This window comes from Nerophis lumbriciformis, linkage group LG10 (assembly GCF_033978685.3).
Source record: "Nerophis lumbriciformis linkage group LG10, RoL_Nlum_v2.1, whole genome shotgun sequence".
NCBI lineage: Eukaryota > Metazoa > Chordata > Actinopteri > Syngnathiformes > Syngnathidae > Nerophis > Nerophis lumbriciformis.
The window spans coordinates 50,156,572-50,172,259 of record NC_084557.2 but is presented as its reverse complement, the minus strand read 5'-3'; the positions used below and the strand labels follow the sequence as shown (position 1 = coordinate 50,172,259).

General features: G+C 43.7%; 1 protein-coding gene across 4 annotated transcripts in view; it reads right to left on the bottom strand.

Annotated features, from left to right (window-relative positions):
- Nucleotides 1-15,688, bottom strand: part of megf11 (multiple EGF-like-domains 11) — a 559,910-nt gene that overhangs the window by 9,071 nt on the left and 535,151 nt on the right. For all 4 annotated transcript variants that reach the window (XM_061969469.2, XM_061969471.2, XM_061969472.2 and 1 more), the window contains 3 exons: nucleotides 5,688-5,857; nucleotides 5,547-5,610; nucleotides 187-231 (listed from right to left, as the gene is read on the bottom strand). In XM_061969469.2, coding sequence (XP_061825453.2) covers nucleotides 187-231; nucleotides 5,547-5,610; nucleotides 5,688-5,857 — 279 coding nt within the window. The remainder of the gene's footprint in view (nucleotides 1-186; nucleotides 232-5,546; nucleotides 5,611-5,687; nucleotides 5,858-15,688) is intronic.

Below are 15,688 nucleotides of genomic sequence, written 5' to 3'. Positions count from 1 at the left end.
GATTTTAATTATTAGTGTTGGGATAGCACACACACACACACACACACACACACACACACACACACACACACACACACACACACACACACACACACACACACACACACACACACACACACACACACACACACACACACACACACACAAACATACACAAGCACACTGCAACTCAAATGAATGATTTACCTTTTCTGGAGCCTCTCGGAGCCTGTGTCTCCCCCTGTTGAACATCTGTTGCCAAATGTCAAGACAAGAACGTCAGATGTTGCATAATTCCCTCGATCAGTAAGAAGACACTCAATGTTTGATTTGACAGCTACTGTTTGTCCATGTTGTCATCCAGTCAGCAGAGTCCAAGATGGGATATTTGATAAACATTGTGAAGAGGCCACCAGACTCAGTACTTTCTACAAAACCCAAAACCAGTGACGTTGTCACATTGTCCATCCATCCATCCATCTTCTTCCGCTTATCCGAGGTCGGGTCGCGGGGGCAGAAGCCTAAGCAGGGAAGCCCAGACTTCCCTCTCCCCAGCCACTTGGTCCAGCTCTTCCTGTGGGACCCCGAGGCGTTCCCAGGCCAGCCGGGAGACATAGTCTTCCCAACGTGTCCTGGGTCTTCCCCGCGGCCTCCTACCGGTCGGACGTGCCCTAAACACCTCCCAAGGGAGGCGTTCGGGTGGCATCCTGACCAGATGCCTGAACCACCTCATCTGGCTCCTCTCCATGTGGAGGAGCAGCGGATTTACTTTGAGCTCCTCCCGGATGGCAGAGCTTCTCACCCTATCTCTAAGGGAGAGCCCCGCCACCCGGCGGAGGAAACTCATTTCGGCCGCTTGTACCCGTGATCTTGTCCTTTCGGTCATAACCCAAAGCTCATGACCATAGGTGAGGTTGGGAACGTAGATCGACCGGTAAATTGAGAGCTTTGCCTTCCGGCTCAGTTCCTTCTTCACCACAACGGATCGATACAGCGTCCGCATTACTGAAGACGCCGCACCGATCCGCCTGTCGATCTCACCATCCACTCTTCCCTCACTCGTGAACAAGACTCCGAGGCACTTGAACTCCTCCACTTGGGGCAAGATCTCCTCCCCAACCCGGAGATGGCACTCCACCCTTTTCCGGGCGAGAACCATGGACTCGGACTTGGAGGTGCTGATTCTCATCCCAGTCGCTTCACACTCGGCTGCGAACCGATCCAGTGAGAGCTGAAGATCCTGGCCAGATGAAGCCATCAGGACCACATCATCTGCAAAAAGCAGAGACCTAATCTTGCAGCCACCAAACCAGATCCCCTCAACGCCTTGACTGCGCCTAGAAATTCTGTCCATAAAAGTTATGAACAGAATGGGTGACAAAGGGCAGCCTTGGCGGAGTCCAACCCTCACTGGAAACGTGTCCGACTTACTGCCGGCAATGCGGACCAAGCTCTGGCACTGAGCATACAAGGAGCGGACTGCCACAATCAGACAGTGCGATACCCCATACTCTCTGAGCACTCCCCACAGGACTTCCCGAGGGACACGGTCGAATGCCTTCTCCAAGTCCACAAAGCACATGTAGACTGGTTGGGCAAACTCCCATGCACCCTCAAGGACCCTGCCGAGAGTATAGAGCTGGTCCACAGTTCCACGACCAGGATGAAAACCACACTGTTCCTCCTGAATCCGAGGTTCGACTATCCGGCGTAGCCTCCTCTCCAGTACACCTGAATAGACCTTACCGGGAAGGCTGAGGAGTGTGATCCCACGATAGTTAGAACACACCCTCCGGTTCCCCTTCTTAAAGAGAGGAACCACCACCCCGGTCTGCCAATCCAGAGGTACTGCCCCCGATGTCCACGCGATGCTGCAGAGTCTTGTCAACCAAGACAGCCCCACAGCATCCAGAGCCTTAAGGAACTCCGGGCGGATCTCATCCACCCCCGGGGGTTGTCACATTGTGTAATTTGTAAATAAAAGCAGAATACAATGATTTGCAAATCATTTTCAACTTATATTCAATTGAATAGACTGCAAATACAAGATACTTAATGTTAACATTTTTTTTTGCAAATAATCATGAACTTAGAATTTAATTGCAGCAACACATTGCAAAAAAGTTGGCACAGGGGCATTTTTACCACTGTGTTACATGGCCTTTCCTTTTAACAACACTCAGTAAACATTTGGGAACTGAGGAGACACATTTTTTAAGCTTTTCAGGTGGAATTCTTTCCCATTCTTGCTTGATGTACAGCTTAAGTTGTTCAACAGTCCGGGGGTCTCCGTTGTGCTATTTTAGGCTTCATAATGCGCCACACATTTTCAATGGGAGACAGGTCTGGACTACAGGCAGGCCAGTCTAGTACCCGCAGTCTTTTACTATGAAGCCACGTTGATGTAACACGTGGCTTGGCATTGTCTTGCTGAAATAAGCAGGGGCGTCCATGGTAACGTTGCTTGGATGGCAACATATGTTGCTCCAAAACCTGTATGTACCTTTCAGCATTAATGGTGCCTTCACAGATGTGTAAGTTACCCATGTCTTGGCCACTAATACACCCCCATACCATCACACATGCTGCCTTTTACACTTTGCGCCTATAACAATCCGGATGGTTCTTTTCCTCTTTGGTCCGGAGGACACGACGTCCACAGTTTCCAAAAACAATTTGAATTGTGAACTCGTCAGACCACAGAACAGCATTGCTCGGAAGCATTTTTATCTGAGGAGTGAGGATTGTTCTGAATTGAGCATCTCAAGTAAGATACAACATCCCATCAGTCAGCAAAGAGCAGATGTTGTGAGTCACTGTTTTATGCTCTTATTTGAAACATGGCGACGCTCCAAGGCTCTCACAAAGTCTGCCATTAGTGGTAGCAAACACAGAAGGGCTCTCTAAGTTGTTGACACTGATTTCACAGAGCAAAGAACGCAACCGTTGCTATGTGCTCCGTGAAATCAATGCGTATAGGAAGTAAGTTTTGGTAATGCTCAAAATGAGCAAAATACTGTAAATATTATCATGAATATACCTGTTATATTACATATACAGGTAAAAGCCAGTAAATTAGAATATTTTGAAAAACTTGATTTATTTCAGTAATTGCATTCAAAAGGTGTAACTTGTACATTATATTTATTCATTGCACACAGACTGATGCATTCAAATGTTTATTTCATTTAATTTTGATGATTTGAAGTGGCAACAAATGAAAATCCAAAATTCCGTGTGTCACAAAATTAGAATACTACTTAAGGCTAATACAAAAAAAGGGATTTTTAGAAATGTTGGCCAACTGAAAAGTATGAAAATGAAAAATATGAGCATGTACAATACTCAATACTTGGTTGGAGCTCCTTTTGCCTCAATTACTGCGTTAATGCGGCGTGGCATGGAGTCGATGAGTTTCTGGCACTGCTCAGGTGTTATGAGAGCCCAGGTTGCTCTGATAGTGGCCTTCAACTCTTCTGCGTTTTTGGGTCTGGCATTCTGCATCTTCCTTTTCACAATACCCCACAGATTTTCTATGGGGCTAAGGTCAGGGGAGTTGGCGGGCCAATTTAGAACAGAAATACCATGGTCCGTAAACCAGGCACGGGTAGATTTTGCGCTGTGTGCAGGCGCCAAGTCCTGTTGGAACTTGAAATCTCCATCTCCATAGAGCAGGTCAGCAGCAGGAAGCATGAAGTGCTCTAAAACTTGCTGGTAGACGGCTGCGTTGACCCTGGATCTCAGGAAACAGAGTGGACCGACACCAGCAGATGACATGGCACCCCAAACCATCACCCAACCATGCAAATTTTGCATTTCCTTTGGAAATCGAGGTCCCAGAGTCTGGAGGAAGACAGGAGAGGCACAGGATCCACGTTGCCTGAAGTCTAGTGTAAAGTTTCCACCATCAGTGATGGTTTGGGGTGCCATGTCATCTGCTGGTGTCGGTCCACTCTGTTTCCTGAGATCCAGGGTCAACGCAGTCGTCTACCAGCAAGTTTTAGAGCACTTCATGCTTCCTGCTGCTGACCTGCTCTATGGAGATGGAGATTTCAAGTTCCAACAGGACTTGGCGCCTGCACACAGCGCAAAATCTACCCGTGCCTGGTTTACGGACCATGGTATTTCTGTTCTAAATTGGCCCGCCAACTCCCCTGACCTTAGCCCCATAGAAAATCTGTGGGGTATTGTGAAAAGGAAGATGCAGAAAGCCAGACCCAAAAACGCAGAAGAGTTGAAGGCCACTATCAGAGCAACCTGGGCTCTCATAACACCTGAGCAGTGCCAGAAACTCATCGACTCCATGCCACGCCGCATTAACGCAGTAATTGAGGCAAAAGGAGCTCCAACCAAGTATTGAGTATTGTACATGCTCATATTTTTCATTTTCATACTTTTCAGTTGGCCAACATTTCTAAAAATCCCTTTTTTGTATTAGCCTTAAGTAATATTCTAATTTTGTGACACACGGAATTTTGGATTTTCATTTGTTGCCACTTCAAATCATCAAAATTAAATGAAATAAACATTTGAATGCATCAGTCTGTGTGCAATGAATAAATATAATGTACAAGTTACACCTTTTGAATGCAATTACTGAAATAAATCAAGTTTTTCAAAATATTCTAATTTACTGGCTTTTACCTGTATATATATATATATATATATATATATATATATATATATATATATATATATATATGCATGCATGCTTTGGAGCCCCTGCCTCGAAAGAAAATGATGTTTGCCTTGGTGCCCTAAAATATGATCCCTGCTTTAAGGCAATACTTAAAAAGTTGAAAGTCGAAGCCTGCATTAGTACAGTTACATTTGGCCAACTGGCATCTTTGGTTCAAGAGTTATCCTTGAAAAAAAGCTTTTATTGCTCCCAACACATTTTCAGGCAACCGGAAGCACGTACTGTCATTTGAAGAACAACTCCAATGCAGTTTCCCTCGACTTCCACACTTCATCAAAGTGTTGTTGCAAACTGAGCTGCTCTCACTATTATGTGTGCTGAGTGCTTCAACAAGAACATGACTCCTGTAAAAGTAACAGCAACTGTTTGGTAGATTTAAGGTGTTCTGCATTGCAGCATATAAAAACTATATATTCATACCTGCAATACAATTTTACTTGACCACTGAAATGAGAGTATGGAGAGTAGCATGATTTGTATATTTAATATATCATAACTAGCGTGATTACTCTCATGTGGACGGTAAACTACTTCAACAGTTTTTTTTCCCCCCCACCTACGTCCCTCAAGAGGGCCGTAGCTGACCTGGCATAAACCAACACTTGAGAATTTAACACCGGGTGAGAAGAAGGCGTACTAACGAAGTCGCACTGACCCCTGTTCTTCTCGGAACCGCACCGCTCTCCTTCTAAGACGCATATCAAATGAAAAGGAGAGCAAAGGTTTGGTCTAACAAGGAGTCTGTGGTTCATCTTCATTCACAGCATGGATTCCCGCTAAAGACACGCACGCCTCGTGCCCTTGGGGCGGCGTCACAAAGTCATGATGGATGAGGCTATTCGTGAGGAATGAGAGAGGAAAAACTGACCGAGATCACTGAGGTTGCAGAAGGCTCTCCAGTCAGAACCGTTTCGGCTTTTCAGGGTGCTTGACTGCGAGGGGGACAACGGAGGGATTGCTTTATTTCACAGCACTTGACTGAACAACGTGTGTAAAGTGCAGAGCGTACTTTGAGGGTCAGTGTGGCGTCCAGGTTGCTGGAGATGGTGGACACGACATTGCACTGGGCCACGGTGTGGTAGCTGGGGTTGGAGAAGCACTGGCCAGTGCTGCTGCTGCTGCTCGGGTTCTGGTTGAGGTCAGCTGTACCCGTCTTTATGGCCACGGTGCTGCCACACTCTGAGGGGATAAACAGCAACTCAGCCATGGAAGCGTTTGTGCATGCAGTCGCTGTCCCAGCATTAGACAACATTCAAGGTAGTCAAGTCAAGTCTAGTCAACTTTATTTATATAGCACGTTTTCAACAACTATTAAATTGAACCAAAGTGCTTTACAGGTTAAAAAAGCATAGAGCAAAACAAAACAAAACAAAAAACCAAAAAACAAAGAACATAAACAATGAATGTGCTGAACAAGATAGTGCAAAAGCAATACGGTAAAAGAGGTCGAATAAAAAGTACAAATTTGCAGAATAAAAATAATAATAATAAAAGTGCGACAAATTGAAAAATCAAACTAAAGCGAAGGGCTGGGGAGGGACTAGAAATAGTGGCCTAGTGGGCGGACTCAGCTCAGGTCAAAGGCCAGCGAGAAGAGGTAGGTCTTAAGGAGGGTTTTGAAGACCCCCAGGCTCTGGGCTGACCTAATGTGGAGGGGAAGGCTGTTCCAGAGCTTAGGGGCGGCAACGGAAAAGGCTCTGTCCCTTCTGGTCTTTAGCCTGGATCTGGGGACCGCCAAAAGCATTTGGTTAGCTGACCTCAAGGCTCTAGACGAGGTATGATGATGCAGCAGCTCGGTCAGGTATTGTGGGGCCAGACAATTTAGGGATGTAAAAACAATTAAAAGTAATTTAAAATCAATGTGGAGTGAGGCCAGGACTGGGGTGATGTGCTCCCGTTTTTTGGTACTAGTGAGGAGACGGGCAGCCGCGTTTTGCACAAACTGCAAACGGCGGAGTGATACCTGATCAATGCCAGCGTACAGTGAGCTGTTGTTGTCTAGCCGGTGTGTGATGAAGGCGTGGATAGCAGTCTCCAGGTCGCTCTGGGAGAGATAGGCCTTGGTCTTTGCTAGGGTTCTGAGATGGTAAAAGTTGGTACTAACCACTGAGCTGACCTGTTTGGTGAATTTGAAGGCACTATCAAAGATCACTCAGAGGACCTAGAGCACTGACAAACGAGACTGGAGATGTTTCGCCAAAGATGATAATCTCGGTCTTGCTCTCATTAAGGTTTAGGAAGTTAGGACTCATCCATGCTTTGATGTCAGTCAGACAGTCAAGCAGTGGCTGAAGTGCGACCTGTCCTGTGGCCTTAAGAGGTAAGTAGATCTGAACATCATCGGCATAACAACGGAATGAGACATTGTGCTAGACCAGGATTTCACCTAAAGGTAGCATGTACAGTAGGAAGAGTATGGGACCTAGGATTGACCCTTGAGGAACACCACAGGTAAGGGGGGACACCAAGGAGAGAAAGTCTCCTAGCTGCACAGAGAAACTCCGGTCAGTTAGGTAGGACTGAAGAAGAAGGTACTTGCTGGCCAACGCATTAGGTACACCTGGACTCCTCCTTTTACAAAGAGAATCACTTTCAGGGAGGTATTATTGAGAAGGTGATTGGCTGCAAACTCCCACCCCTACACACTGCAAAAAGTCAGTGTTCAAAAACAAGAAAAAAAAAATACAAAAATGAGGGGTATTTTATTTGAACTAAGCAAAATGATCTTCCAATAGAACAAGAAAATTTGGCTTGTCAAGACTTTCCAAAACAAGTAAAATTAGCTAGCTTCAATGAACCCAAAAATAGCTTAAAATAAGTATATTCTCACTAATAACAAGTGCACTTTTCTTGGTAGAAAAAACTAATATGAGACCGTTTTGCTCAATATGTTGAAAAATATCTTGAAGTCATCACCGCTATTTGTTTCCGGACATGGTCAAAAAATAAACTTCATAAACAATAGGTTTACCTGCACACACTCCGATCGATACAGAGCTTGGGGGGGGCTCACTACGGGTTGTTCTCCCGGGATGCAGAATGGACTACTACGGACAAGGCGTGCAGTAGTGATGGGTCCGGCAACACCGATGCATCGGCGCATGCGTGGAGCTCATAGAGCAATACCCTGTGTCGGTGCGCGTACCGCTTTTAGAAAGTCACGTGACCGATCATGAGCTGTTTTGGTCACGTGACCGATACGCGAACTGCGTCGCACTGACGCCTCCTCTGTGCCCTGTGAGCGGCTCTTTTCTACAGCCGGAGAAATAATAACTAAGAAGAGAAATCGTCTAAAATGTAATACGTCGGAAAAACTTTTTTTTATTTTTTTAATAAAAATCTGTAAAAAAATAAAATTTGAAAAATTCCCAGTCCACAATCATCCACAACACGTTCTCTTAGATTTCCATGTTATGATACATGTTCACATTATTTATTGACTGTATCTAAAAAAAGATACAAATATATTTTTATTTAAATGAAGATATGAAATAATCCTAAATGAAATACAATGACTTGGTTTATATTATTGTATATACTAGGGCAGGGGTCACCAACGCGGTGCCCGCGGTCACCAGGTAGCCCGTAAAAAATAGCTCAAAGAGCAGCACTTACCAGTGAGCTGCCTCTATTTTTTAAATTGTATTTATTTACTAGCAAGCTGGTCTCGCTTTGCTCGACATTTTTAATTCTAAAAGAGACAAAACTCAAATAGAATTTGAAAATCCAAGAAAATATTTTAAAGACTTGGTCTTCACTTGGAATAAGCGGTAGAAAATGGATGGATGGATGGGTCTTCACTTGTTTAAATAAATTCATTTATTTTTTTACTTTGCTTCTTATTACTTTTAGAAATACAATTTTAGAGAAAAAATACAACCTTAAAAATGATTTTAGGATTTTTAAACAAATATACCTTTTTACCTTTTAAATGTCTTCCTCTTCTTTCCTGACAATTTAAATCAATGTTCAAGTAAAAATTTTTTTTTATTTTATTGTAAAGAATAATAAATATTTTAGCTTCTGGTTTTTCGACGAAGAATATTTGTGAAATATTTCTTCAAACTTACTATGATTAAAATTCAAAAAAATTATTCTGGCAAATCTAGAAAATCTGTAGAATCAAATTTAAATCTTATTTCAAAGTATTTTGAATTTCTTTTAAAATTGTTGTTCTGGAAAATCTAGAAGAAATACTGATTCGTCTTTGTTAGAAATATAGCTTGGTCCAATTTGTTAAATATTCTAACAAAGTGCAGATTGGATTTTAACCAATTTAAAACATGTCATCAAAAGTCTAAAATGTATCTTAATCAGGAAAAATTACTAATGATGTTCCATAAATTTTTCAAAAAGATTCAAATTAGCTAGTTTTTTTTCCCCTTTTGTCGGTAGAATTTTGAATTTTAAAGAGTCGAAATTGAAGATAAACTATGTTTCAAAATTTTATTTTAATTTTTTTCGTGTTTTCTCCTCTTTTAAACCGTTCAATTAAGTGTTTTTTTCATCATTTATTCTCTACAAAAAACCTTCCGTAAAAGGAAAAAAAAATGTACGACGGAATGACAGACAGAAATACCCATTTTTCTATATATATAAATTTATTTATTTAGCTATTCTTGTTCAAATCACACTTATGTGTAACTTACAAATGACAATATATTTATTTATTTAAGTGTGTATCAAACTGGTAGCCCTTCGCATTAATCAGTACCCAAGAAGTAGTTTTTGGTTTCAAAAAGGCTGGTGACCCCTGTACTAGGGCATCAAATAAGTGTCAGTTGAGTCGGTCCATAGGTTGCCTGTAGGGATTTTTAATGTCCAGCAGATGTCAGTATTTAGTGACACAGTATCGACACAGTATCAATACAGTTTTGCAATGTGTCAAAACGCTTCATGACGCCTCATCAACCCATCACTAGCGTGCAGCTAAAAACATGATTTAATTACCCAAAACTCAAAGAGGTACAAACAAAAAAAGGAACACAAAGCAAAGGCACAACGTGCTGATCGCACTTGGAGCCAAAGCACAAAACTTAGCGCAGGAAACAAAGAAGCTAACACTTAGCATGGACTTGAGACAAGTAATACTCACAAAACTGGCATGAAACAAAACTTCCGTAACAGGTTGCATGAAGCAAATAATGACGCCAGGCCGACTGACTGTCAAAGGCAAACTTAAATAATGCCTCTGATTAGTGCTCGGGTAGCAGGTGAGCGGCTGAACACTAATCAGAGACAGGTGAACATAATTAGCAACAGGTGCGTGAGTCCAAAACGTGAAACAGGTGACACTAATGGTTGTCAAGGTAACAAACAAACAAGGAAGTGCAACCAGGAACTATGGAGTCTTTAAACAGAAAATAACATAAAACATGATCCAAACCACAGATCATGACAGAGCTAAATAAAAATAAACTGCTTTGACCAGCATTTTGTTTCCTCAAACTCAGCTGGCCTCATACAGAGCCCTCCCACTCATGGCTAATAGCTTTACTTAATGTCCAAATAAGTGCATCCAGCTTGCTGTGACATCACATAGTAGCCAGACTGCTCAACCCAGCAAGCAGAGGCATCCAAAACTGCATGCAAGCTCACGGCAAAATGCATAAACCTTATGATTTGCTGGGTTACTTTTGTTTAACTCGATTATCCAACATTGTAACAACATTTATAAGTCAAAAAAGACTAAATCCATCATAGGTCCTCTTTAACCTTTAAGACTGCTTATGCCAAAACAAATATTTCTGTAAATAATACACAAAATCGTACTAAAAACAGCTCTCAAACTTGTATACCATTGCAACTACAAGCACAACTTGCCAACCTTGAGACCTCCGAATTCGGGAGATTGGGGGGTTTGAGGTGGGCGGGGTCGGGGTGGGCGGGGCTGGGGTTAAGGGGGAAGGAGTATATTTATAGCTAGAATTCACTGAAATTCATGTATTTCTTATATATATATATATATATATATATATATATATATATATATATATATATATATATATATATAAATATATATATGTATATATATATATATATATATATATATATATATATATATATAAATAAAATAAATACTTGACTTTCAGTGAATTATAGCTATATATATATGTATTTTATTATATATATATATATATATATATATATATATATATATATATATATATATATATATACATATAAATAAAATAAATACTTGAATTTTAGTGTTCATTTATTTACAAATATACACACACATAACACTCTTCTACTCATTGTTGTATTTGAAAGTGCAATGCTTTGCAGCCAGTAGCACAGCCTTTGAAGGAGCATAGGTATGGGCAGTGTAATATTCTGGGTTGGAGTCAATAACCAGGCGAGGTGACGAAGTTACGTCTCTTTACTTCATACTTCAGAAACGACTCCCACACTTGCCGTCAGGGTGCGCAATACAACGTAAACCGTTGGCCAACCAAAAAGTAACCACAGAACACTATACCCAACATTCACCAGGAGATGGCAACAAACAACTTAGATCACTCTATTACAGGCAGCATCTGTGAATTTTCAATTGCAGGAAAGAAGTGAGTTTAGGGTTAGGCTGTCCTCACTCAGGTCCGCACGGACCTGGAGGGGGCGTGCCTTAAGTCCAGCTGGAAATCGGGAGATATTCGGGAGAATGGTTGTCCCGGGAGATTTTCGGGAGAGGCACTGAAATTCGGGAGTCTCCCAGAAAATTCGGGAGGGTTGGCAAGTATGACATATTATTAAATGCAGTGGCGGGCCGTGTGTTTCCCACCTAGGCCTTCAGTGATGTCCGACTTCAATGACTACCTCTCAAAATACCATCATTGATGTCACCACAAGACCATTGCTGGAGAAATACTATACAAAAACACATTTTTGCACTACTGGGCATTGTACAAAACGGGTTATTTTCTGGCACATTTAAAAATCAGTAAACCCGCATCAGCAATTAAAAAACATCTTATGTGGTACTGTCAAAATTAAAATCGCAACAAACATATTAAATGTGAAAAAATTAAGAAATAAAATATTTGAACTCACAATTTGTAGCACCCATTGGACGCTGTATAAGTCAGTGGTACCCCTTGTCCATTCGAGTGGAAATGGCGGGCATTTCCCCATTTCATCGCCGACATCGTCTCACAAGATGTGGTTTCTCTTTAAATATCCTTCTTGAAAATGGCCTTGCAAATATATATATCTACCACCTAATCAATGTTTCATTCTCCTTCTTTGTGGGTCAACACTTCCTGCTTCCTGCTAAGTTTGAACTTGCCCCCTCGTAGGGTCTCCCAAGACAAACAGGTCCTAGGTGAGGGATCAGACAAAGAGCAGCTCGAAGACTTCTATGGAAATGCAAAAACAGAGACTCCTATTTCCTTCGCCCGGACGCGGGTCACCAGGGCCCCCCTCTGGAGCCAGGCCCGGAGTTGGGGCACGATGGCGAGCGCCTGATGGGGCCCGGCCGGGCACAGCCCTAAGAGGCAACGTGGGTCCCCACTCCAATGGGCTCACCACTCATTGGAGGGGCCATAGAGGTCGAGTGCTTTGTGAGCTGGGCGGCAGCCAAAGGCAGGGCACTTGGCAGTCTGATCCTCGGCTACATAAGATAGCTTTGGGGACATGGAATGTCACCTCGCTGGGGGGGGAAGGAGCCTGAGCTAGTGCGCAAGATGGAGAAGCTCCGGCTGGATATAGTCGGACGCACTTCGAGGAATGACAAGTGAGTATCCAATCACAGTCTCGTTAACATCAGGCTACCTAGATAGGCTACTGTCAACAACTTGTGATCTGATTGGCTATCACAACTGTTTCTCAACTCTTTGTGTTCTCAAATTCATCCGCTAACGGTCCCGGTGAGTATCCAATCACAGGACGCGTTCAACGTGAGGCCAGCTAGAAGGCCTTACTGACAACAACTCGTGATCTGATTGGTTATCGCAACTGTCTATCAACTGTATGTGCCCATTCACTTACAGTGCACAGACGCCTGCATTGTTGATTCTGAAGGCCTCGGGCAGATTTGGTACAGCATGGCAACATAAGCTAGCTGAATTCTGATTGGATAAAAACTCTAACCTAAAAACAACAGCACTGGAAAGAGCATAATATGACATAAAGAGAATATGAATACTTTTAGATATTTAGGGAAAGTAAATTAAAAATAAATTTGATCTCTGATTATGATGATGATTTCTGGTTATGTTAAGCCAGCAAAATTCGCTACACCTCCCTGATACCCAAGTACACGTCAAACTACTTCCTTAAAGGGGAACATTATCAGCAGCGTCAATATATACCTTGATGTTGCAGAAAAAAGACCATATATTTTTTTAACCGATTTCCGAACTCTAAATGGGTGAATTTTGGCGAATTAAACGCCTTTCTATTATTCGCTCTCGGAGCGATGACGTCACAACGTGACGTCACATCGGGAAGCAATCCGCCATTTTCTCAAACACCGAGTCAAATCAGCTCTGTTATTTTCCGTTTTTTCGACTGTTTTCCGTACCTTGGAGACATCATGCCTCGTCGGTGTGTTGTCGGAGGGTGTAACAACACCAACAGGGACGGATTCAAGTTGCACCAGTGGCCCAAAGATGCCAAAGTGGCAAGAAATTGGACGTTTGTTCCGCACACTTTACCGACGAAAGCTATGCTACGACAGAGATGGCAAGAATGTGTGGATATCCTGCGACACTCAAAGCAGATGCAATTCCAACGATAAAGTCAAAGAAATCTGCCGCCAGACCCCCATTGAATCTGCCGGAGTGTGTGAGCAATTCAGGGACAAAGGACCTCGCTAGCACGGCAAGCCATGGCGGCAGTTTGTTCCCGCAGACGAGCGAGCTAAACCCCCTGGATGTCTTGGCTCACACCGTCCCGAAGATGATCAAGAGAAGAATATCGACCCTAGCTTCCCTGGCCTGCTGACATGAAGGTATGTCTCCAGAATATATTCATTGATGAAAATTGGGCTGTCTGCACTCTCAAAGTGCATGTTGTTGCCAAATGTATTTCATATGCTGTAAACCTAGTTCATAGTTGTTAGTTTCCTTTAATGCCAAACAAACACATACCAATCGTTGGTTAGAAGGCGATCGCCGAATTCGTCCTCGCTTTCTCCCGTGTCGCTGGCTGTCGTGTCGTTTTCGTCGGTTTCGCTTGCATACGGTTCAAACCGATATGGCTCAATAGCTTCAGTTTCTTCTTCAATTTGGTTTTCGCTACCTGCCTCCACACTACAACCATCCGTTTCAATACATGCGTAATCTGTTGAATCGCTTAAGCCGCTGAAATCCGAGTCTGAATCCGAGCTAATGTCGCTATAGCTTGCTGTTCTTTCCGCCATGTTTGTTTGTGTTGGCATCACTATGTGACGTCACAGGAAAATGGACGGGTGTATATAACGATGGTTAAAATCAGGCACTTTGAAGCTTTTTTTTAGGGATATTGCGTGATGGGTAAAATTTTGAAAAAAACTTCGAAAAATATAATAAGCCACTGGGTACTGATTTTTAATGGTTTTAACCATTCTGAAATTGTGATAATGTTCCCCTTTAACGTAAATGACCGCCATAACCACAACACCAGGGGGACTTCCACAAACCACGTTAAACCCAGATTCCCATCTAACAAAGGTCTTAACTCATTCTCCTTCTATGCCACATCAATATGGAATGCACTCCCAACAGGTGTAAAAGAAAGTGCATCTCTATCCTCCTTCAAAACCGCACTAAAACAACACCTCCAGTCAACTTGAACCCTAAACTAACACCCTCCCTTCCACATCCCACCTCCCCGGATTGTAAAAAATCAAATGCAAATAATCAAATGTAGATACTTATTCTTATGCTTTCTGATCTCTCTCTCTCTATGTCTGTTCCAATGTCCATTTCTCTGATGATGCAATTGTTGATGACTGAAGTGTTGATATCAACCAAACCAAACCCCCCCCACCCCCTCCACCCCTGTTTTATCTTGTGTGATGACTGTATTATGATGATAGTATATATCTATATCATGAATCAATTTAAGTGGACCCCGACTTAAACAAGTTGAAAAACTTATTGGGGTGTGTGGAGAGGCTCGGCCGGCGGTCCGACACCGGGGCCCGCTCCAAGATGGCGGCAAGGGGGCGTGGCCTGCGGACCCGCGTCCAAATGGACTACAGGTGCGTGGGTCGGGCAGCTGGGCACAATCAGATAATCTGTCTGTGTATAAAAGGGTGACAGCCGAGAGAGACGGGAGGAGAGGTGGAGAGCAAGAGGCAAGACGCGGAGCACAGTACACCACGAAAACGACGGCGACGTGCTGCTGAAAAGTAGACGGCGAACGACGGCGACGTGCTGCTGAAAAGCAGACGGCGGACGGGAGGAAACCATCCTCTGCTACCACGCGAACGACGGTGACGTGCTGCTAAAAAGTAGACGGCGAACGACGGCGACGTGCTGCTGAAAAGCAGACGGCGGACGGGAGGAAACCATCCTCTGCTACCACGCGAACGACGGTGACGTGCTGCTAAAAAGTAGACGGCGAACGACGGCGACGTGCTGCTGAAAAGCAGACGGCGGACGAGAGGAAACCATCCTCTGCTACCACGCGAACGACGGCGACGTGCTGCTGAAAAGTAGACGGCGAACGACGGCGACATGCTGCTGAAAAGCAGACGGCGGATGGGAGGAAACCACCCTCTGCTACCACGCGAACGACGGCGACGTGCTGCTGAAAAGCAGACGGCGGACGGGAGGAAACCATCCTCTGCTACCACCGCGAACGACGGCGACGTGCTGCTGAAAAGTAGACGGCGAACGACGGCGACGTGCTGCTGAAAAGCAGACAGCGGACGGGAGGAAACCATCCTCTGCTACCACGCGAACGACGGTGACGTGCTGCTGAATAGTAGACGGCGAACGACGGCGACGTGCTGCCGAAAAGCAGACGGCGGATGGGAGGGAACCATACTCTGCTACCACGCAAACGACGGCGACGTGCTGCTGA